At 38.7% G+C, this 23,644-nt stretch overlaps 1 protein-coding gene across 1 annotated transcript; it reads right to left on the bottom strand.

The window, feature by feature from the left end:
- Positions 1 to 521: 521 nt before the first annotated feature.
- On the bottom strand, positions 522 to 23,284 carry LOC149024302 (glucan endo-1,3-beta-glucosidase 9-like). The gene is made up of 2 exons (XM_089144605.1): positions 22,849 to 23,284; positions 522 to 2,063 (listed from the first exon to the last, which is right to left on the bottom strand). Exons 1-2 carry the CDS (start codon positions 23,184 to 23,186, stop codon positions 950 to 952), a joined length of 1,452 nt encoding a protein of 483 aa, XP_089000731.1. The 5' UTR covers positions 23,187 to 23,284; the 3' UTR covers positions 522 to 949.
- Positions 23,285 to 23,644: the final 360 nt, after the last annotated feature.

Genomic DNA, 23,644 nt, shown 5'->3' with positions numbered 1-23,644 from the left:
TGGGAAAGGCGGAGTTGGTTGAAGAGACCTACAAGGACTCGATTACCACCCAACATAGGAAGGCCCTAGATTGGACGACCAGCAAGCACTCAATGGAGGGTGATCGGGTGGCTAAAGTAAAGACCAAACACCTATATAAACCTAGTTAATTGGCATTATCAAGTATCCACAATTTGATTACTCAGAGCACTGCAACTTACTTAGTCGTTCTAAAGCTGTGGGCATTCATTGACTTGATTGTTGGAGGCGTTCCTTAGCTACACCGGCCAGACACATTGTCTTGTAGGTAATTCGACTTACAACGCAATCAGTTTTTCGGAGCAACACTACTACATGTTTTATAAAAGCATTTACTAATTATAAAAGCATTTACTCAAAGAAAAATTACTACATTTTTATTTCCTTAGAGACGGTTAATTATTTCTAAATGTTTTTGATAGCTTAAATTTATGAGAAAATGAGAATATGACCAAACAAGCCCTTGGATGAGTCATTAGAGGAAACATAAAAATTGAAAGAATAAGGAGGGACCATTGACAACATATTCTTTTTGGGAGTATGAGAGAACATTTTATATATTAGAGAGGAGATATTACATATACCATGAAGATGTCAAACCCATGACCTCTTTACTAAGAAGTGTTGGTCATTATCAATTGAGTAAACCCTATGATGGTAAATGACATTTAACATTTTTGAGGGGACACTTGTAAAAGCCAATCATCAACCACTAAGAAGAAACATAAACACACAACCTAACTCGCGGTTTTCTTTGATAACTGAATTACATGCTTGTTCCACCCTACTTAAACCTAACATTGGATATTTAGAGAAGCTCATTAACCTTTTACAGAGAGGCAAGTCCTACAAGTCAACCTTTAGAATAGAAGCAACATCAAAAGCTGTGTTGCTACCACAAAGTATCGTAGGATTACGGTGCCAGTCTGGTCTACTGTGCAAGTCCTAGCAAATACACTGAAACCAACAGAGTTGGGAGAGATGTCCACCAAAGAACACTCCGAGTTAGGGAAGTTGACATTGAAGTGCGCAGCTCAACGGCAAACCTGCAATCTCCCATTGAAGGATCAACAGTTGTGATCAAACCCAGCCCACCAAAATCACAGCTGCCTGACTTTTGGTCGTGCTGCTGATAGTAGCTATTAAATATGTAAGATACATTCCCAGGCCAACTGATATTGAAGCAAGAGCCTCCTGGAGACAATACTGTGCAGTCAGCAATAGAACATGCATCTTGTGCAATGGCGGTGACATTTGACATTTCTTTGTTGTTGTTCACAACACACCATTTGGTTGGAAGGTATTCAACACCATGTGCATTGATGAGTTTTCGGGAGCCTTGGCCTAAATCCATCTGGTATTTTGCCTGACCATCGAAAGTGAAGACGCCCCAGTGCCTCTCAAAATTCCCGTTGGTTGTACTTCTTTGATCCTCATCTAGAAGGCTGAAGATGTATGTCTCCATTGGAGGGTTCTTGGGTCTGAGTGGGGTCCCCACTTTACTTTGAAGATAATCCACAAGGCCTTTCATGAAGGTCTGAGCAATGGCAGAGGAGGCATTCACTGCTCCATCTGTGGGCCATCCAATCCCCCCAACAACAATATCCATGTTAGGAAATCCAATCTGAGATAATGCTGCAACAAGAGTATCAAAACTGACATCAAAGCTGTCCTTGTACACTTTATGGCCATCATTAAGCGGATGTGCAGTTGCTTTAAATAGCACAAAATCAAGGGATATGTTTCTGTTTTGGTGGAGGGCCAAGAAAGGCTGGATGTTCACGAAGAAAGGGGAATGATGCTTGCTCAGAAATGTCAAGAGCTGAATCATGGTTTTGTTGAGGTCAGGCCTGAAATGCCCCCCTGATGGCAGACCGGATACTGACTGGTAAGCATCTGAACTGCATGGAACAACAACTTTCACCTTGTCTGATAGCTTTGCCTCAATCAGAGCTATTTGGATGTTAGTCACTGCTCCGATAACAAAGGGCTTGAATTCTTCCCCATAGCTTTTGAGGAATGGTTCATCTCCAACTGCAATGTACCTGGAGAAAATTTCTTTCAACACTTCAAAAACACAACAAAGCTTTATGATGTACAAAGAAAATGTAGGCATCCACTTTACTGCATTAGGTATATAAACAAAATGAGGAGTAAACTTCATCTGGATATCTTAACAAAATAAACACTGAATAACATTATGTTGGCATTTATTAATAATAATATGCCCAAGGGCAAAATTAGAAACTCACTTTTAAGCGGTTACAAAATATATGGTTATATATTTTGGTAACCACCGCATAACTGAGTAAGTGATTGCATTACGGATACGTGAGATTTTTGAAAACGCAGGAAGGAGAAGGCTTTTGAGGATCTTCTTCTCCTTAGTCTTGGTCTCAAGTTTCTTCCATCCACACGGCATTTGGGTTGTGGAATCTATTCCCTTTCCTCGTGATTATGGAAATTTACCGATGACGATTTCGTGAAGGAATGAGGACGTAGAATCCAATTTACTTCCGCTGCGATAATTCTATATTGGGAAAAGCGAATCCAAGTAAGGATCTTTCTCCCATCTATTTCTAGAATATAAATATAGAGTTTTACCAACATTGGTATCAGAGCCCAGGTTCCCACGATTCTTTGTTCCTCCCAATTGTTTGTTTTTTCTTGAATGGATCCAATGGGAGGATCAAGGGTTTGATAAAAACCCACAATGGAGAATCCAAGGTTTAATGGAAACCCATTGGAGATCGAGGGTTTGATAGAAACCCTATTTTTTATGTTCGGACTCAAGTGGGAGGATCCTTGTTAATTGCCCTTCTGTAAAGAAGTGCATGAATTGATGATTCATGAGAATGTATTTTTTTTTGTTTAATGATTGCTAGATTTTTTCATGCGTTTTTTGGGAATTTTTTGGGTGAAAAAACAGATTTTTTACGTTTTTTCGGATCTGTAATTTGTATAGTGAGTCGGGTCAGACGGAATGTCTGTCTAGCCAGAAGGTAGTCCGTCTGGGAGATTGTTTCTGAGACGGTGGTCTGTCTAGTTCAGAATGTATTTATAACTTACTGGACACCAGAAGCTCAACACTCTGAGTGATGTTTGGGCATTGAGAGCCTAATGGGGCTAAGTGGGAGCTACTGAGGTAGAAGCATTCTGTGTGAACCACCTCATAGCATAAGCATGATTGGGTGTTTTATTTTAGTAAAACAGTTTTGATTCTAGGTCATTTAATTATGCTTCTAGCACAGAATGAAACTAGTATATAAATCTTGAACTCATCCTTGCATATATATATATATAGTCTCTAGTTTAAAATGGTTGCTACCAAGAGCATCGTTGCTGACCTCACCAATGGAGATAAATTGAATGAGAGAAACTATGATCTCTGGCACCGAAAGTATCTCCTGTAAGAGTAAGACATGCTAGAAACCATAAACCAGACCATGTCCCCACCTGAAGAAGGTACCAGTGCATAGCATCGCGGGACCTTAAACTTTACAATGCTTGGAAGAGGAAAGACAGGGTAGCTAGGATTACTATCCTAAGCTCTATGAGGGATGACCTGATACTTCAATTTGAGAAGCATAGGACTACAAAGTCTTTGTGGGAGGCTGTGAAGTTCCAATATGGAGGGACTTCCACCACTAGAGGCCGCCAGCTCAGACTCATTTTTGATGGTTATAAGATGTGCCAGGGTCACACTATGAGGTAGCACATTACCATCATATCTAGCATGATAAGTAAGTTGAGCGCATGTGGGCACCAAAAGACTGATGAGGAACAAGTTTCTGTAGTAATCAAGTCACTGCCAAAGACTTTGGAGCATATGGAAATCTTTTTTACTTATGTTGATAATGTCAAGACTTTTGATCAAGTTGCCAAGCACCTTGAGTTGGATGAGGATCGAATGTTGATTGATGCCCCTCCCAATGAAGTACTTGCTGCTGAAGCAAGCACCAGTAAGGGTGCAGGCTCTAAGCGCAAGAGGGAAAAAGTTCAACCTCAGCGTTCCAGGCAAAGTAACAAGGGTGGGAACAGAAACAAAAGTGGCTTCAAGCGTTCAAGGGAGACTAATGCTGGCAAAAAGAAATCATCTTTGGTTTGCTTTAATTGCCGAAAGCCTGGTCACTTTGCTCGTAATTGCGCTGAGCAGGAGGTATGTATTGTATGTTATACCTCATCTTATTATGTAACAAGTTCTACTATGCTTACTAAATTAAGTCATTTATGGATTGTTGATTAAGGTGCGACAAAATACATAACGAGGGAACGCTCGAGCATCGTGGAATACCGTCGTGTTCCAAAAGGAAGCAGAAGAATAACAATGGGGAACAACTCAAGTGTGGAGGTTCATGGCATTGACACGTGCAAAGTAGTTTTGCGAGGTGGTCGGACGCTGTTATTCCATGACATACTGTATGCTCCAGAGATTAGAAAGAATCTTGTCTATGTTATTTTTCTTATCGAGCATGGTTTTAAGGTTGTTTTTTAGAACAATTCTTTAAAAAAAGTGATACAGTTTATAGTTATGGTTTTCTTCAGAATGATTTTATTGTATTAGGTACAATAGATTATTTATCTAATTCTAGTAGTGCTTTTGTTTGCCAAGACACTGTGTGTATTGATTCTAATATGTGGAATGCTAGATTAGGACATATTGGCTTAGATAGGAAGAACAGGTTGGCAAAAGAAGGTCTCTTGAGCCAATGTTCACTATCTGATTTGCCAACCTATGAGTCATGTTGAGCAGGGAAAGCAACTAGGAAACCATTCAAAAAGGCTTTGAGAGCCTCTCTTCCTCTAGAACTTATTCATTTAGATGTTGTGAACCCATGAATGTGCATACTAGAAAAGGACAGGCTTATTTCATCACATTTATAGATGACTATACACGGTATGGTCACATTTATCTAATTTCTCATAAGTCAGAAGCTTTAGAATGTTTTAAGAAATTCATGAGCTTAATTGAGAATCAGTTAGATAAAATGATTAAAACTCTTAGAACGGATAGAGATCGAGAGTATCTCTCCGATATGTTCAAAGGGTTGTGTGATGAAACGAGGATATCTAGGCAACTTACTATTCTAGCGACTCCACAGCAAAATGGGGTTGCTGAGAGGAAGAATAGAACATTGCTAGACATGGTGAGATCCATAATGGCGCAGGAAAATCTACCCATCTCTTATTGGGGAGATGTTTTGCTGACTGTAGCTTATATCCTCAACAGGGTTACAACCAAATCGGTTCCTTCCACACCATATGAGTTGTGGACTAGAAGAAAGCCAGATTTGAGTTACTTGCACGCATGGGGATGTGCAGCATATGTTCACTCTACCTCTCACCAATATGGGAAGCTTAGACCTAGAGAAAGAAAGTGTATCTTTGTAAGATATTCTGAAACTCTCAAAGGGCTATGTCTTTATTGGGCTAGATGAGAGTGAGGGGAGAACGGAACTTGAGTCTATGATTTTCCATCTCCTGCAGGAGTTAACAAAGAATCATCGGAATTCTTTGAGATACAAGATAGTGATCTTGTCACTCCAGGGATTCAGATTCGGGATAATGAACCTGGGGTTCATCTAGAAGATCCAAGTGGGAGTGGGAGTGCAAATGTGATAGCTCCATCAGAGGGTGAGCAATCTAACATGCACTTGCATAGTAGTGAGCGCCGGCTAGTTCCTAGTTGACGTTTCGACATAGTGGATGAAGCCTACATAGTAGCTCGTGAAGAGACTGACTGTGAGATGACTGCAGTCGATGAGCATGAACCGAAGAGCATGCAGGAAGCTCTCGCAGGAACAAGCTCAAATGAATGGTTGAAAGCGATAGAGGAAGAGTTGGAGTTAATGAAAGTCAATCATGTCTGGGACTTGGTTGACTTACCGCCGGGCCGAAAGGCAATTGGGAACAAGTGGGTTCTCAAGATCAAGAGAAAGGCGAATGGATCTATTAAGAGATTCAAGGCTCGTTTAGTGGCTAAGGGCTACACCCAACCAGAGGGCATTGATTATAAAGAAACTTTTTCCCTTATGGTTTGTTTTGCCTCCATCTACCTTATATTAGCCATTATTGTTCAGTTGGACTTGGAGCTTTATCAGATGGATGAAAAGACTACTTTTCTCAATGGAGAACTTGAGGAAGAGATCTATATGGATCAACCTCAAGGCTTTGAATCTAATGAACTAGAGCGTAAAGTGTGCAAGCTCAAGAAATCCATACATGGCTTAAAGCAAGCATCTAGACAGTGGAATGTGTGCTTCCACCAAGCTATGATGGAAAATGGTTTTTCCATGCTTGAGGAAGACCACTGTGTTTACACCAAAAGATCTGATGGTAATTATGTCATTCTAACATTATATGTAGATGACATACTCATGGCTAGCAATAGCAAGGAGATATTGGAAACATTAAGAAATGGTTGTCCTCTGTATTTGATATGAAGGACATGGGTGAAGCAAACAATGTGATTGGTGTCAAGATTGTTAGAAATAGGCAAAAGAGATTGCTGAGTTTATCTCAAAAGACCTATATTGACAGTGTCTTGACGAGATACTAGATGCACAACTATAAACCAATAGATACTCCAGTGGAGAAGGGTTTGCATTTGAGCCTTGACATGAGTCATAAGACTCTAGAGGAGAAAACCAAGATGAAAAGAGTTCCATATTCCAGTGTTGTGGGTAGCCTTATGTACGCTATCATGTGTACTAGGCCGGATATTTGTTATGCAGTGGGTTTGGTTAGTCGGTACCAATCAAACCTAGGCATAGAGCATTGAAAAGTAGTCAAGAGGGTATTGAGATATCTCAGAGGAACGAGTAACTACATGGTGTGTTACCAATGATTGGATTTGCGATTGGTTGGCTATAGCGATGCCAACTGGTCTGGAGACATTGAAGAGCGCAAATCAACCTCTGAATATGCTTTCTTGCTGAATGGCGGGGCCATTTCGTGGTGTAGTAAGAAGCAGACTTGTATATCACTATCGACCATAGAAGCAGAGTATGTGGCATGCTCAACTACAGTACATGAGACTGTTTAGTTGAGGAGATTCCTACAACATACTGGATTTGTGTTAACATCCAAAGAGCCTGACCTTGTCTTATGTGATAGTACGACAACTCTTAGTTATGTCAAAGACCCCAAGTATTATGGGAAGACCAAACATATACAAGTGAGATATCATTTTGTTAGAGACATTATAGCAAGGAAGAAAGTTATACTTAAGCACATATCTATTAATCAGATGGTAGCTGACCCTCTTACCAAACCTATAGCCAATGATGTTTTTATTTCTCATGTAAAGTCATTGGGCTTGCATAGATTGTGACTTATTTTTGTACTGAAACTTTCTTAGTATTGAGTAATATGAGTTCATTCCAGCATTTTTTTTCCCACTTTCTATGTGATTGTGTTCTTCTAGCATAAAACGTGATATGTCAATAGGCATAAGAATGGTTCACTCACACGAGCATTTGCCTCTGGCGCTTTGGAGGCGAGCAGAGATGAGACGGATTGTGAATGACCTTGTGTAAGTCAATTCATAATCATGTTATCGTCTTGATTTGGAATCAAGATGAATTTCTCTATTGTGAAGAGAATCGACATGAATCTTCCCACTATTTATGTTGCCTATAGAAGCCAGGTGTGAGTACTTATATGGCACTAGGATAGCGACAGTAAAGAAACTCGGGTAAGGCGCAAGAGGTTGTGACTAGACTAAGACATATATGGTGTTGGGAGAGACATACGTTCTGTTGTGCATAAAATGCTCCACCATAGCACGTATATCATACTATTTGTGCTTAGTGATCATTGGACATGAGAGGATGAATCCTTGCTCCTTTCATTGTGTGAGTGTCCTTAGTGACTTTTGACGACATCATGAAACGAGGGGTTGATGTGGTTACTTTGGGGTGTTACCTATGGTCATGATTGATTCGACCTAAAGGGGCATTACCGGGAAATGAGTCAATCCCAAGTGTAGTGATGGTCTGGGGCGAAAGGAAAGGTTTGATTCAACTGCACCCTAAAAGTGTTTGCTGGCGCCAGCTGTATTTGTTACAGTAGTGAACATTTTAAGGACAAGAAAGTGATCTCTCAGAAGGATCGAGATACCTTTTTTCTGGTGAGTTTGAATAAACCTAGGACACTGTGGTATACTAATGTTTATTTGATGTGTTTCTTTGAGTGATGTGCCATTCTGGCCTTCTGGGAAGGTTTCTAGTTTGGGGCTCATGAGTGCAGGTATATCACTGGTCAAACAACTCATTTGCCAGTATGACTTGTGGATGTTGGTGTCTGGGACACAAGTGGTCCATGTATTAGGATACATAGTAGGGAGACCAAAATGTGTATATCTGGGATATACATGTGTTTGGGACACATTGTGAAAGAGAAATTAACACTTGCCCTTGTGCAAGTGGGAGATGTTGCCATTTATTAATAATAATATGCCCAAGGGAAAAATTGGAAACTCACTTTTAGGCGGTTACAAAATATAGGGTTATATATTTTGGTAAGGGCAAAATTGAAAACTCACTTTTAGGCGGTTACAAAATATAGGGTAATATTTTGGTAACCACTGCATAATTGAGTAAGTGATTGCATTATGGATACGTGAGATTTCTGAAAGGCAGCTCTCTCTCTCTCTCTCTCTCTCTCTCTCTCTCTCTCTCTCTCTCTCTCTCTCTCTCTCTCTCTCTCTCTCTCTCTCTCCAAGAAACACAGGAAGGAGAAGGCTTTTGAGGATCTTCTTCTCCTTAGTTTTGGTCTCAACTTTCTTCCATCCACACGGCATTTAGGTTGTGGAAATTCCCTTTCCTCGTGATTGTGGAGGAACAAGGACGTAGAATCCAATTACTTCTGCTGCGATAATTCTATATTGGGAAAAGCAAATCCAGGAAAGGATCTTTCTCCCATCTATTTCTAGAATAGAGATATAGAGTTTTACCAACACATTCCAAGCCTCCTTTTCCAATGTCTGGCTTAGTATGACACCAAAACACAAGAACTCATGGTAGCCACAACAATAAAACAACATACTCAAAGCATTGCGTCTCCGGAAGTTTTTCTGATAGAAGATTACTCTCAGAGTCTCTTTTATTATGGCTACATGAGAGCAGGAAGATTTTTTGAAGCAAAAAAAAAAATAGAGATTATGGTATGGGCTGGAATTTGAGTTTCCTTATTGCAAAAAATTGAAATTAACTGCACCCACAGGTTGAGAATTTAAAGTGCAAAGGATAGACAACCAAAAAATAAAGTTTACAAGAAGATTCTAAGGAAAACCAGTTCTTCCCCTGTTCTCCTTCTAATGACTCCCATCTCCATGGCAGAATATTTGGACCTCATACTTTACCCATGGAAAATTTCAATTGAATGCAGTTTCAGATCACCTACAAAACCACCTACACTGAATCGAGAGTCATGAAGAAGCCCCAGTTCCCACTATCAGCTAGGGCAAACGTGAATGCACAATAACATAAATACCATGCATAACTCAATCTTCATAGAAGCCACTATCCATTAACCAATAGAGAAGCAAGGAAGAAACTGTTAAACAAATAGAACAGTAAAGAAAAATAGTGGGAGAAGGTGGACTCAACATAAATAGTCCAGATCTAGACTTGGAGATGCTCATTGGCATTAAGGAATCATAGGAGTTCTAAGCTAGAACAACAGAAGACTATGCTCAAAGATTAAAACTCTTAATTATTGCACTCACAGTTGTTGAGGCAACTAGGAGATCCAAAACATTTTTTTTTTGGGGAGGAGGGGGGGGGGACGGGGTGAGGAGAGAATTTTTTAGTATGGCAATGATAATTTCATATAAAGATGCTTATATGCAACATAGAAGCCACATAAATGCGATATGATACTATTATATTAGTAATGACCTAATATGTGACAACCAACACATAATAAATAATAAAAGCAAACAAACATCCATAAATCAAGTAAACTCATTAAATGACACACTACTATTGATATCATGTAAGCCACGCTCTCGTGAAGCCACAAGGTGACATCTACGAATCCAAAGCAATGCCAAATTGTCCGAAGTGATGTCTAGGCATCCAAGACAATCATCTTATTGCATCAAACAAGTTATAAAACAGACTAAAATGTTGAACCAGGAAGGCCCCTTGGACAGCTGATATCTTGATAAGTGATAACTATGATTGAGCTAGTACTCTAACGCCAGGAATTTGTCGCATACCTTTGCCATTAGCCCATTAACAATGCCTAACCAAGCTAATGAATAAAAAAAATTTTGGGTGAATAACTAATAGATTTTAGTACAAGCAAAGTTCAAGATCTCGCTTTCGAGGCCGGTTTCAGCCAGCCAGAAACCAAGAACGGTGAGATGGGGCAACACCAGGGAATTTTCCTGGAAATTTCCGTACTTAATTTCGGCCCTAATTGGGTTCTTTTTGAGCTGATTTTTTTACACCTTATTTAAAGGCGCTTCTAAACACAACGAATGAGCAGTTTTGTATAAAAATAAAATCAATGAAAAGTACTAATTCATATCCTACTAATTTAGAGACATAATCCGTTATTGACTCTGCTTGTAAAGAAGCCTTCAGCATCAGGTTTGTCCTTTTTTTACTCCGTACTGACAAATACAAAGAGTTGAAATCTAATGTACTTTAAATGAATAATACAGTCAACATCCTGTGACAAAGAAGATGAAGTTATACATATATTAAATTAAGATACACAAGGGTCCATAATCAGGTCCCTAAACTAGACATACATTGATCTGAACAAGAACTAACATGTATTGATGGGTCAACTATCAAAAAAAAAAAGATTCAGAGAACCACAAACATTATCTTTCTTCAAATGAGCTTTAATCCACCTCAATCCAGCAAATGGGAGGAAGAATCACTAAGGAATAGATGGATTTACAAGAGAAACGGAAGTTTTTCTATGAAAATGCCACTGGGAAGCTTGAGATGGTCGAAACAGGGGAAATGATGGAGACAGAATCTGTGAAATTTCACGAATCTTGTCCAAACAGGTGAAAAGAAGCCTCTTTTTAGACTGAAATGGTCGAACCAAGTCGATAGAACCAACCAAAATCCAAGAATTTTAAAACTCCTAGCAAGTTTCATCTCTGTTTTGGGAGAAACCGAAATTTCACAAGGTTTTGCCCAAATTTCTGCAAAACTTGAACCATAAGTACAAGTGAGAATGCACTATCCAAATAATGCTAGTAGTAGTAAATAGTCATTGTCTCAAAAGTATAGCACCTCCAATGGCTACACTTAAAGAGGCAAGACCTGACAGGCATAAAGTGTAACTTCAATATCTATAGATAAGCGCTTTGTAACAAAGGCAGGCTGTTGGTTTTGAATAATATAGAGGGGTTCAAGAATCCACAATATAAAAATAAAAAAAGAGGAATCCAAGCTGGATCTCGAACGAAAAATACGCAACCAAAAAACAGATCGAATCCTTTGAAGGAAATGCTGCCCTACAAAATCGTTGACTTTTTCTTCTTCACCAGATGATTCTCGATCAAGAGGAAAGAGAATGTGAATCCACGATCCAAGTACCATGGTAGACCAATGGTCCAACATAGAGATCGAGTAGAGAGAGTTCACATAGAGAATTTCTTTCTTTCTTACGTTTCAAGAAAGCACACAATTCTCACAAGTAGAATCATTAGTTACTCACAGAGTGAGGCAGTGGTTACCTATTTGTACTCTTGTAACCACCCACTTATGGAATGACCAAATTGCCCTTGAGCATAAACTATCATTCCCAACATCTCCCACTTGCACAAGGGTAAGCGTCATTCTTTCTATCACTATGTGTCCCAGACACGTGCATATATATATATATATATATATATATATATATATATATATATATCTTGATCTCCTCACGATGTATCCCAGATACATGAACCACTTGTATCCCAGATGCCAACATCCACAAATCATACTAGTAAATGGGTCGTCCAACCGGTGATATACCTGCACTCGGGAGCCCTAAACTAGAAACCCTCATAAGAAGGCCAGAATGGTAGCATCACCCAAAGAAAAACATAATGAAATATGCATTAGTATACCATAGTGTCCAGGTTTATTCAAACTCACCAAACAAAGGTATCTAATCCCTCCGCGAGATCACATTTTTGTCCTTAAAATGTTTTCTACTATAACTAATCCAGCTAGAGCTAGCAAACACTTTTGAAGTGTAGTTGAATCCAACCTTCCTTTTGCCCCAAATCACCACCACACTTGGGATTGACTTCTTTCCTGCCAATGCCCCTTGAGATCAAATCAATCATAACCATAGGTAACAACCCAAAGTAGCCACATGGCCCACATCAACCCCTCCTTTCATGATGTTGTCAGAAGTCACTAAGGACACCAATGGACCACAAAGTCCGAGACTCACACAATGAAGGAGTAAGGATCCATCTTCTCATCTCCCAATGTCGCAAAGCACATGTAGTATGACATAATGCTATAGTGGACCACTCTTTATAATATAAAATGTATGTTTCTCCCAACACCATACAGGTTCCAGTCAAGTCGCACAATTTGCGTCTAACCTGAGTTTCTTTATTATCGCTATGCTAGCACCACATAAAGTACTCGCACTTAGCTTCTAAAGATTATATAAATGGGGGGAACATTCATGTCAATTCTTTTCACCATAGAGAATCTCATCTTGATTCGAAAATGAAAGTGATAACTCAATTATGCATCGACTTACACAAAGTCATTCACAATCCATCTCACCTCTACTTGCTTCTAAAATCACCAAAGGGGGATGCTCATGTGAATGAGCCATTCTCATTCCTATTAACATATCAAGTTTTATATTGAAAAAACACAATCACGAAGAAAGTGAAAAAATAAAAGGCTAAATATAACTCATATTACTCAAAAATAAGAAAGTTTCAGTACATGTACATATCACAATCTACACAAGCTCAAGGATTTAACATAAGCAACAAAAACACCCTTGGTTATAGGTTTAGTAAGAGGGTCAACTACCATCTAACTAGTAGATATGTGCCTAAGTCAAATTTCCTTTCTACTTACAATGTCTTTAATAAAATGATATCTCACTTAAGTCACTTTGTATATGTTTGGTCTTCTCATGATACTTGGGTTCTTTGACATAACTAAGAGTTGTCATACTATCACAGAACACTAAACCAAACAAGCCCAGTATGTTGTAAGAACCTCCTTAACCAAATAAGCTCTTACACCGCAGCCGAGCTTGCCACTTACTCTGCTTCTATGGTCAACAGTGCTATACAAGTCTACTTCTTGCTACTCTATGAAATGGCTCTATTATTTAGCTATAAAGCATATCTAAAGATTGATTTGTGCTCATCAATATCTCCAACCTAGTCGGCATTGCTATAGCTAACCAACCGCAAATCCGAACCTTAGTAACACAACATGTAATTACTCGTTCCTCTGAGATATCTTAATATCCTCTTCACTGCTTTCCAATGCTTTATGCAGGGGTTTGATTGATAACTACTAACCAAATCCACCGCATAACAAATATCCAACTTGGTACACATCATAGCACACATAAGGCTACCCATAGAACTAGAATATGGAACTTTTTCCATCTTGGCTTTTCCTCTGGAGTCTTAAGACCCATATCAACGCTTAAATGCAAACCCTTCTCAACCGAAGTATCTATCGGTTTGCAATTTTGCATTTGAGATTTCTTCAAGATATTGTCAACATAAGTCTCTACCTATCTCTGACAATCTTTACACCAAACACATAGCTTGCTTCACCCATGTCTAACATATCGAAGATGGAAGACAACCATTTCTTAATGGATTCCAATAGCTCCTTGCTATTGCCAGCCATAAGTATGTCACCAACACACAAAGTTAAAATGATAAATTTACCATCGAATCTCTTAATGTAAACAAAATAATCTTCCTCAAGCATGGATAAACCATTTTCCATCATAGCATGGCGGAAGTGAATATTTCATTATTTAGATGCTTGCTTTAAGCCATATATGGACCTTTTGAATCTGCACACTTTGTGCTCTAGTCCCTTGGCTTCAAAGCCTTCAGGTTGATCCATATAGATCTCTTCCTCAAGTTCTCCATTGAGAAAAGTAGCATTTATATCCATTTGGTGAAGCTCTAAGTTCACCTGAGTAACAATGGCTAATATAAGGCGGATAGAGGAGACCTGACCACAGGGGAAAAAAGTTACTTCATAATCCATGCCCTCTCTTTGGGTGTAGCCCTTAGCTAGGATCTTCTGGATGAACCCTAAGTTCATTATCCAGAATCTGCGTCCCTAGAGTGGCTAGATCTCTATCCTGCATTTTAAAAAATTTCAATGATTCTTTGTTAGCTTTTACAAGAGATGGAAATCATTTTCCAAGAATGTCATGTACCTGGAATTAAGTTGCATCCTTCTCTCACTCTCATCTAATCCAATAAAGACATGGCCCTTAGAGTGTTCACGGTATCTCACAAATATACACTCTCTCCCTTTGGACCCCAACTTTCCATATTGATGAAAAGTAGAGTGAACATATGTCATGCATCACCATCTGTGCATGTGACTTAAATCTGACTTCCTTTCGGTCAACAACTCATAGCATGGAAGGAACCAATTTAGTTGGGACTCTATTAAGGACATAAACTACAATTAGCAAAGCATCTCCCCAATAAGAGATCAGCAAGTTTTCCTGCGCCATCATGAATCTGACCATGTCTAGCAATGTTCTATTCCTCCTCTCAGCAACCCCATTCTGTTGTGGACTCCTTAAAATAGTAAGTTGCCTAGATATCCCTTTTTCATCTCACAACTCTTTGAACATATCAGATAGATACTCCTGACCTCTATTCATTCTAAGAGTTTTAATCCTTATATCTACTTAATTCTCAACCAAACTCATGAACTTCTTAAAACATTCTAGAGTTTCTAATTTGTGAGAAATTAGATAAATATGACTATAAAGTGTAAAGTCATTTATAAATGTGATGAGAAAAGTGTCCCTTCCTAGTACGCACATTTATAGGCCCATAAATATTAGAATAGATAAGCTCTAAATGGCCCTTCAGCCTTTTTGAATGGTTTTCTTATTGCTTTTCTAGCTAGACATGATTCATATGGGTAACTCAGATAGAGGACCCTAGCCTAATAAGCGCTCCAACTTGTTCATCCGATCTAGGCCAATATGTCTTAGTCTAGCATGCCATGTAACAGAATCAATGTACACAACATTATGGCACACAAAAACACTACTTGAATTATATAAATCATCAAATGTGACCAATAGAATAAAACTGTTCTAAAGAAAAGCACTACCATAAATAGTATCACCTAGATATAAAACCAATGGATTATTCTCAAATACAATCCTAACACCATGTCTAAGTAGCATAATGACGGAAACAAGACCGCCATATCTCTGGATTATGCAGCATGTCATGGAGCAACAATGTCCGGCCACCCTACAAAACTAATTTGCACGTGCCATCGCCAAGGACCTCCACACTAGTGTTGTTCCCCATGTTTAGTCTTCTACTTTCTCTTGGAATACAACGATATTCCACCAAGCCCAAACGTTCCCTTGTTATGTGCTAGGTCGCACTTGAATCAACAAACCACAAAAGAGTTAATTCAACAAGCATCGAAGTGCTTATAACATAACAAGATGAGGGATAACACGAAGTATGTACCTCCTACTCAGTGCAATCACGAGCAAAATGACTAGGCTTCTGACAATTATAGTAAATCACAAGTGATTTCCTTTTGTCTCCTCTGATCCCCCTAGAATGTTTAGGACCAACCTTGTTTATATTCCCACCCTTATTGCCTTGCTTGGACTGTTGAGCTTTGTTCTTCTTATGCGTAAAACCTGCACCCTTGCTAATGCTAGCTTCAACAACAAATACCACAGTGTGAGGGGCGTAAGCAAACATGTGATCCTCCTCCAACTCAAGGTGTTTGGTAGCTTGGTCAAACATCTTGACATCATCAACATGAGTCAAAAAGACCTTCATATGCTCCCAAAACTTAGGCAATGACCTGAAGACAGCTGAGACTTGCTCCTCATCGGTTTTTTGGAGCCCACATGCGCTCAACTCACTTATCACATCAGACATTGTGGTTATATGCTACCTCATAGTGTGACCCTAGCGCATCTTATAACCATCAAAAGCAAGTCCGACTTGGCGCCCCTTTGTGGTATAAGTCCCTTTATATTAGAACTTAATGGCCTCCCATAGGGATTTTGCAGTCTGTTGCTTCTCAAACTGAAGCATCAAGTTATCCCTCATAGAGCTTAGTATTATGATACAAGCTACCCGGTCCTTTCTTTCCAAGCATTGTAGGCCTCAAGGTCCCTGCAATGTTGTGCAAAGGTACCTTCCTCAAGTGGGGACATGATGTTGTTTCTGCTTTCCAGCATGTCCTACTCTTCCAGAAGATATTGTACATTACGGTGCTAAAGGTCATAATTCCTCTCCTTAAGCTTATCTCCCTTAGTGAGATCAACAACAATACTCTTTGTAGCAGCCATATGAACTAGGGACAATATAAACAAGAATGAGTCCTAACATAAAACACAAGCAGCAAGAAAATCACACTAGCATGGTTAACCTATTGAATAAGCAATCAAATTCTCATACAAATCCCACATAGGTTTCTTACATTAGTTTCATTTCATGCTAAAAGCATGATTTCACAATTAAAAGAACCAAATAAAATACAGAATAAATCACACTATAGAAGCCCAAAAACAAAGACACAAAATCATGCTTATGTACATGCTATGAGGTGGTTCATGAAGAACGCTTCTACCTGAATAGCTCCCACTTGGCCTATTAGGCTTCTGTGCCTTCAGGCTTCAGTTGTCCAAACATCACTCAAATTGTCTGATTTCTGATGTCCAGACAGATTACCATCTGCCCTAGACGAATCACTAAACGGCTCACCGTCTGGCTCTGTGATGCTTTCATACTTACAGGGCTGCCGTCTAGTGCTCCGTCTTATACCAAACGACACACCGTTTGGACGAAAAACACAATTCTGTCTTTCAAAAACAGATCTGAAGAGTCTACACAAGACTAGATTCTCAATTTTCATCATTTAACACATAAAACCCACATGAATGACTCCTGAAAATTGTTCAAAAATAGTTTCTTTCATGAATTAACAAATCTAATGCACATTAGACAACCCTAATAATTTCTTCCACAATAATGGTTGAATTAAAATAAAAAAAAAAAAATCATCCATTCATTCGTACAAAACAAACATAGATTATTCATTACTAGTTAACAATATAAGGTTCCAAATTAGAAAAAAGTGAACATTGGATCCATGGATTAACAACCTAAGAAACCAAAACCAACGATTTGAGGGTAACCCAAAAATCGTGGCCCTGATGCCAATGTTGGTTTCCAATAATATAGGGGGATTTCAAGAATCCACAATATAAAAATAGAAAAGAGAAATCTGACCTGGATTCTCAACCGACGAATACGCAGCAAAAAATGGATTGAATCCTTTGAGGAGATGTTGCCCTACACAATCGTTGACTTCTTCTTCTTCACCTGATGATTCTTGATCACAAGGAAAGAGAATGCAAATCCATGACCCAAGTACCGTTGTGGATCAGTGTTCCAATAGAGAGATCAATTAGAGAGTCCACACAAAGAGTCAGAGACTCTCTTGCATTACAAGAGAGCAAACAATTCTCACACGCAGAACTGTTAGTTACTCAAAGAGGGAGGAGGTGGTTACCTACTTGTACTCTTGTAACCACCCACTTATGGAATGACCAAATTGCCCTTGGGCATGAACTATAATTCCCAACACATGCATTAAGAATTATTTAGCTCAAGCAAGGTAGAGATAGAGTTTCGAATAGAGTTTTCAAGTGATAAATAGGCAGTGTTGGTTGCTGCAATCTAGACGGGAAGCATAAGTAACTGCAGATCAAGTAGGTAGTTGTTATTGCAGAATACCTACCCTCAGATACAAGTCTTGAGCAGATGGAATAAACACTAATTTATAAATAGTCTTAAGCAGATAGAGAATAAGTTATCAATCTCTCTCTCTCACATACTGTTATTCCCAGATTGACACTGAGAGGGGGGGCCAATGGAACAACACATACAACATTAAACATGGAGAAATAATGACTGCCAATTATCAGCATATCAAAGGATGAGCATCACTCAAAAAGTTCCAGTAAGCAAAACTAAAATAACAACCGATTCCAAATAATTCCCAATGCACTCCTTCATGGTACAAACAATTCCCAAGCAAGTCAGATCCTAAGAAATCATTTCCAATCTCACTAATGGGATAAATAATGATTACACATGTAGTAGTAGAAGCAACGGTGGAAAGTATAATCTATCAAAAATAACAATATGCACTAGCTGCAGCTGATAAGAGCAGAAGCAGGCCAGCAATAGCCGGCAGTGGTATTCTTAAAGAACACAATCTAAAGAAAACTCAAAATTAGGTGATTTTAGTTTTTCGAACATTAATAGGTCAGCAAGACCAGAAACGATAAGTGAAGGACCTCATTGGCTAGGGGATTCAGATCCCAGAAGTTGCTAATGATCAGCTGGATAAAACAGCACTCATATCCAATCTAGGTCTGTAAAAACCAAGACAGATGAGAATAGCCACAAGTTTTTTTTTTTTTTTTTTTTTTTGGGTGGGGGGGGGGGGGTGGTCTCCCAATCACTAAAAAGACTTCAAACAATAATCAAACGATCCTTCAAATAGGTTAAGAGATCTTCAAACAAGCAATAACATTAGCATGCTGATCTAGAGACAAGTGCAGAACCTATAGGTCATCAATGGTTACTCAAAAGACTAAAAAATCAGTAATTTATTGGTGCCGGTTGATGACAAGCCAAAAACTAGTCAGCAAGGTGTATGCTGCTATAAGAGGACCGAAAGGTGTACTTGGTAGGGGAAGTCAAACCCCAAATGAATAGATCAATTAGCAGACAGGAACAAAAATTAGACCAAAAACACAATAAAGAAAATTCAGGAAAGCAGAGCATTTGCAGGGATTTTGGGTGGCCCAAAAGAGGAAGATCCACCAAAAAGTGACCCAAGTTGGCTCAAGTCTCCATTTAGATAAGTTCAAGCATTCCTCATGAAACAGCAACATCATATGGTGAAGTGGTAGATAGTCTGGTCTTCAAGAAAACAGGATAAAATCACAGAAAAAGCAACTTTAGGAGATATTCTTTTTCATTGAAATTTTTGAAACTTGAGAATTTCACAAGCTTTGATGGCTGATAAGAGAGAAGCCTAGTAGAAGAATACTTAGGGAATCTAACTCGTATCCATGATACAAAATTCGGTCGAAATGTGCGAAATTTCGAATTTCACTCGAAATTTCGCATTTTGGAAAATGCGAAACGAAACTTATGAGGACCGAAAAAAATCCAGTTTTGATCAAAACTGTTGAAATTTCGTCGAAAATTGTTGAAAACTTGAAACCTGTCGAAACTTGGTTCAACCCAGTGGACCAGCTAGTTCATAAGAAAAAAAAATTCCCAAATTTCGTGGGAAACTTGGGAACTTTCGTGGAAAATTGGGAAATTTCGTGGAAACCTAGGAAATTTCGTGAAAATCTGGGAAATTTCATAGAAACTTGGGATTTTTTCCTGTAACTTTTGTAGCTTTCCCAAATTTTCAATTTTTTTGTTTATTTCATGTTTCCCCAAATACCACGACAAATATCCCCTCCATCAGGACTTCCCTATCGAAAGTGCATATTCCCTCAGGCTGGTTATCTTAAGCATGTTGATGACCAGACTCATAAAGTTACAGTTGTCGATTACCTTAACAACCATAAGCATAAAATGTCATGGGATGTCTATGTTTGTTGGTTAGAGGAGAGGATGTTACAGGCATAGTACTACTCATCTCACAGGATGAATCCACTCTTGGCACTCCTCTTAGCACTAAGTTGTATTTTCCTTTTATTGTCAACTATTTTGAAGTTGGAAATTATATATTGAATGTTATGTGCTTAAGTAGTTAAGTTTATAATGTACTTTTCGGACAACTCTACATTGATGTTATGTACATTGAATGAGATTTTTTAGCAAAATACAACCAATGTGTTCTTTATACTCTAATTAGCTTAAATACAGAATCCCACCCCAAAATACTCTTTAAAATCTGTCGAAACTTGTACGGAAAAGTCCTCGGTTTCCTCGAAATTTCCCAAGTTTCCACCTAAGTTTCCCATTTTCACCAGTCGAAACTTGAGTTTCCCTTGAATTTTTTACCATGCTCGTATCAATGTGATAAGCCAAACTTTATTTATAAAAACACGTTTTTTGGGTTAAAAATTAATAATACGAGATGAATACAAGGAAAACAGAAAATTTTGATCCACGAAAGTACATAAAAATATCTTATGGACATATCTACCATTATACTTGAATTACACAACACTACCCCTTAAGTAGTTGCATAGATATCAATGATGCCCAAGTTGTTAACATTTGAACAATAAAGTTTTTAGTACTTAAACCCTATTCCAATTGGCTTCCTAACAAACAAAGGAAATGCAGACAAGGTCAGTTTCGATCTTTTTTCCTTGATGAAAATGACAATCAATCTCCATCTGTCATGGTGGATAGATTGTAAGCAATGCATGCAGGTTTCGATCGACATATAACTGCATAGGCACCTTGATACTCAAACAAATATCTTAATCCTTTTAACCATAGAAATTCCCATATATTGTGGGTTGTGGCTCTAAACTCAACTTCTACACTAGACAAGGCCACAACAGTCTGCCTCTCACTTCTCCAAATAACCAAGCTGTCACCTACATGGTTATCCTAGTCCAATCTAGAATAATATGATATCCACCTTCTACTATTTAACAGCAATAGTCTAGGAACAATGGAGAGATTAAAAAAACAATGGCATATTGGTCCATCCATGACTATGTACATCGCATAGTTCTCAGAAAATTTTTAAAAGAATTTAGAGGACAAGTCCATCAGGTTCCATTCTTTTGAGTATAAGAGTTCCAGGGAGGACTATTTTGCATCAGACCTTCTTTGCAACTTGCAACATACTTTAGTGTTGGGGTTAAGGGGATGCCCGCAGTGATTGGATTCTCAGATTCTCACTTGTGAACAGTGGCCATCCCATATCAACAGGAGAATGAAGGAATTCTCAGTGGAAGGACCTTTTTATATTGTCTTTGCCTTGTTCCTTCCCTGCTACACATGAAAATGGACATATCCAATTCCTCTGTCAGTGGGGTATTTCCCTGTTTTCAATGACTAGACTACGTTACCAAATGCACTTACTATGAATCCTCTCAAAAATGGAAGGATAGCAACAGATCAGGAATGGAAAGACTGTAGGGTATAAAATAATTAACAAGAAAAGCCACCATTTAAAAGAAAAAGAAAGCCATGCCAAGTGCACAAGTCTCTTGTGTTTAGCAGGGTCTCGGGAAGGTCATATATACACAACCTTACTTCCAGGACTTGAACTCATGATCAAGTGTTCAGCAAGTGACCACTAAAAACATGGAATAGAAAGACTTCTGTATGCTGAGTAAAAGTTAAAGAAGTTCATGGAGAACAAAGCCTAGTGCAGAATGGAAAATCAAAAGACCTCAAAAAGGTGAAATTGAATTTGAGAAAGTGTGGAAAGACAGGAAATGAATTGGTGACAGAAAATAAGAAGCATATAGGTATGGGTTTGAAAAAGCTAACAATAAGTAATAGTACATTCCGAAATCAACTACTTATTTTTTGGATATTAACAATGAAGCCAAGAGAAGGAAATCGCTAAATACTACTAGGATGTCTGAATTTTTGTGCCTAGCAGACAATAAGCCTTGTAAAACAAGCCCAATATAGGTTCAAGTTGAGAACAGCATCTATATAGAGTGGGGGTATCACTCTACATTACGATACGCCCCAGGTAGGAGCTCATGTATTAGGCATGCCCCAAAAGAATCAATTCTAGCTCATGTACGCCAAAAAACTTGTTTGCAAAATAAAAATAACCACAAGCGCACAATATTGTGTAGCTAACGGGTTGATCTCACGGAGATATGCCACTTAGATTTTAACCTCTTAATGGTAATGCAAGAGTGCAATGATTCAAATTTGTTAACTAATTAATTAAATTAAACAAACAGTCCTAATCCATACATCTAATGCGATCGAATTGAGACGAAAAATAAAGCAAACATAAAGCAATAAAAGGAAAATGGAAACCTTAACCAAAGAGAGGCACGATGATGCCAATAGTTGTGCCTCTCTTTGGTTAAGGCTCTTTGATTAAGGTTTTCCTTTTCCTTTTATTGCTGGAATACTAAATATTAAGCTACATTCACCTAAGCAACAAAGCCATGAAAGCATGTCAAATGTGGCTCAAAGTCTTTCTTTTAGTTTAGGATAAAAAAGCCTCCCTCCCTAGGGTATGTAAATGATAAACTATTTATTTTATCCTAAGGATGATATAGGGGTTTTCCTAAAGCTAGAGAGAACAAAATTTCATCCATATTCCGACAGATAATTACCGTATATGGTTGCATTGCCATAAAAGGACAATTGTCCGACTAGGGCAGCCGGTGCCAATACTCAACAGGGATGACAAACAATATAAGTTAAAAAACTGCACCAGAAAGAAACGGACCACGAAAAACATAGAGATGTCACAAAAGATCCAAGTTCAGAAGAAGGGGGGAAAAAACCATAAGCAATCCAGGAAAGAGTTCAAATGCAACAAAGAAAACAGTGAAAAACAAACTCAAATGACAGCGCAATGTGATTCTTACTCGATTTGAACTCCACCATTAGAAAAATATCGAGTGACATTATCGTGCACCCAACTCTGAGCGGCCTTCTTTGATGCATTCAAATTTCTCAGCATCGAATTCGGAATGCCAACCATGACATCGATACGAGAACCTGACAAAACTCCAAGAACAAGTGGGTCTGCATCTAAGAGTTTCACTTTAGTGATGTCATTGGATTTCAGTAGCTCCACCACCTTGGTAGGTGGAAGAGGGTGGGAATCAGAAGTTCCCCAGCTCACTCCAATGGCTCCTACCTGCAACGCCGGACTTAAAACGGCCAACAGAATCCAAATAACACAGAGCTTCTTCGGCAGCATTTGCGAACTAGGAAGCAGTAGCTTACTTTACTGCTTTAAAATTTGCCCTGCCTTAGTGAGTATCGAACTTTAGCTAATCATATGCCAGACTGCTGGAGTAACTGAGGAAACGGACATTGTTGTCTAGGCGAACCGGCGAAGCTTTATTATGAATCCCCCGATCGAACCCGTATCGCGAACTCTGCGACACCAATCTCGTGGTATCGACTGTTACATCGGGTGAACGCCCCGGAACAACCCATCCGGTCCATTTTGGGTTTAGAACGTTATCTTGATTAGTTGATTCCCACGTCGCCACTATTTCCTATTATATTACTTAAAAAAAATAAAGAAACATAATATGTTCCTATTTCCTCTTCTATGCTATAGAAGAAACCTACCTGGACCTTCTACATGTATTATCACAATATACTTGATCCATCTACCATGTCTGTCAACGTTCAAGTTAGATTTCCTTC

Source organism: Hakea prostrata, chromosome 2 (genome assembly GCF_041222555.1).
Source record: "Hakea prostrata isolate BN-2017 chromosome 2, UWA_Hpros_2, whole genome shotgun sequence".
Taxonomy (NCBI): Eukaryota; Viridiplantae; Streptophyta; class Magnoliopsida; order Proteales; family Proteaceae; genus Hakea; species Hakea prostrata.
Note: the sequence above shows the minus strand (reverse complement) of the source record. Positions and strands in the feature narration are given on the sequence as shown.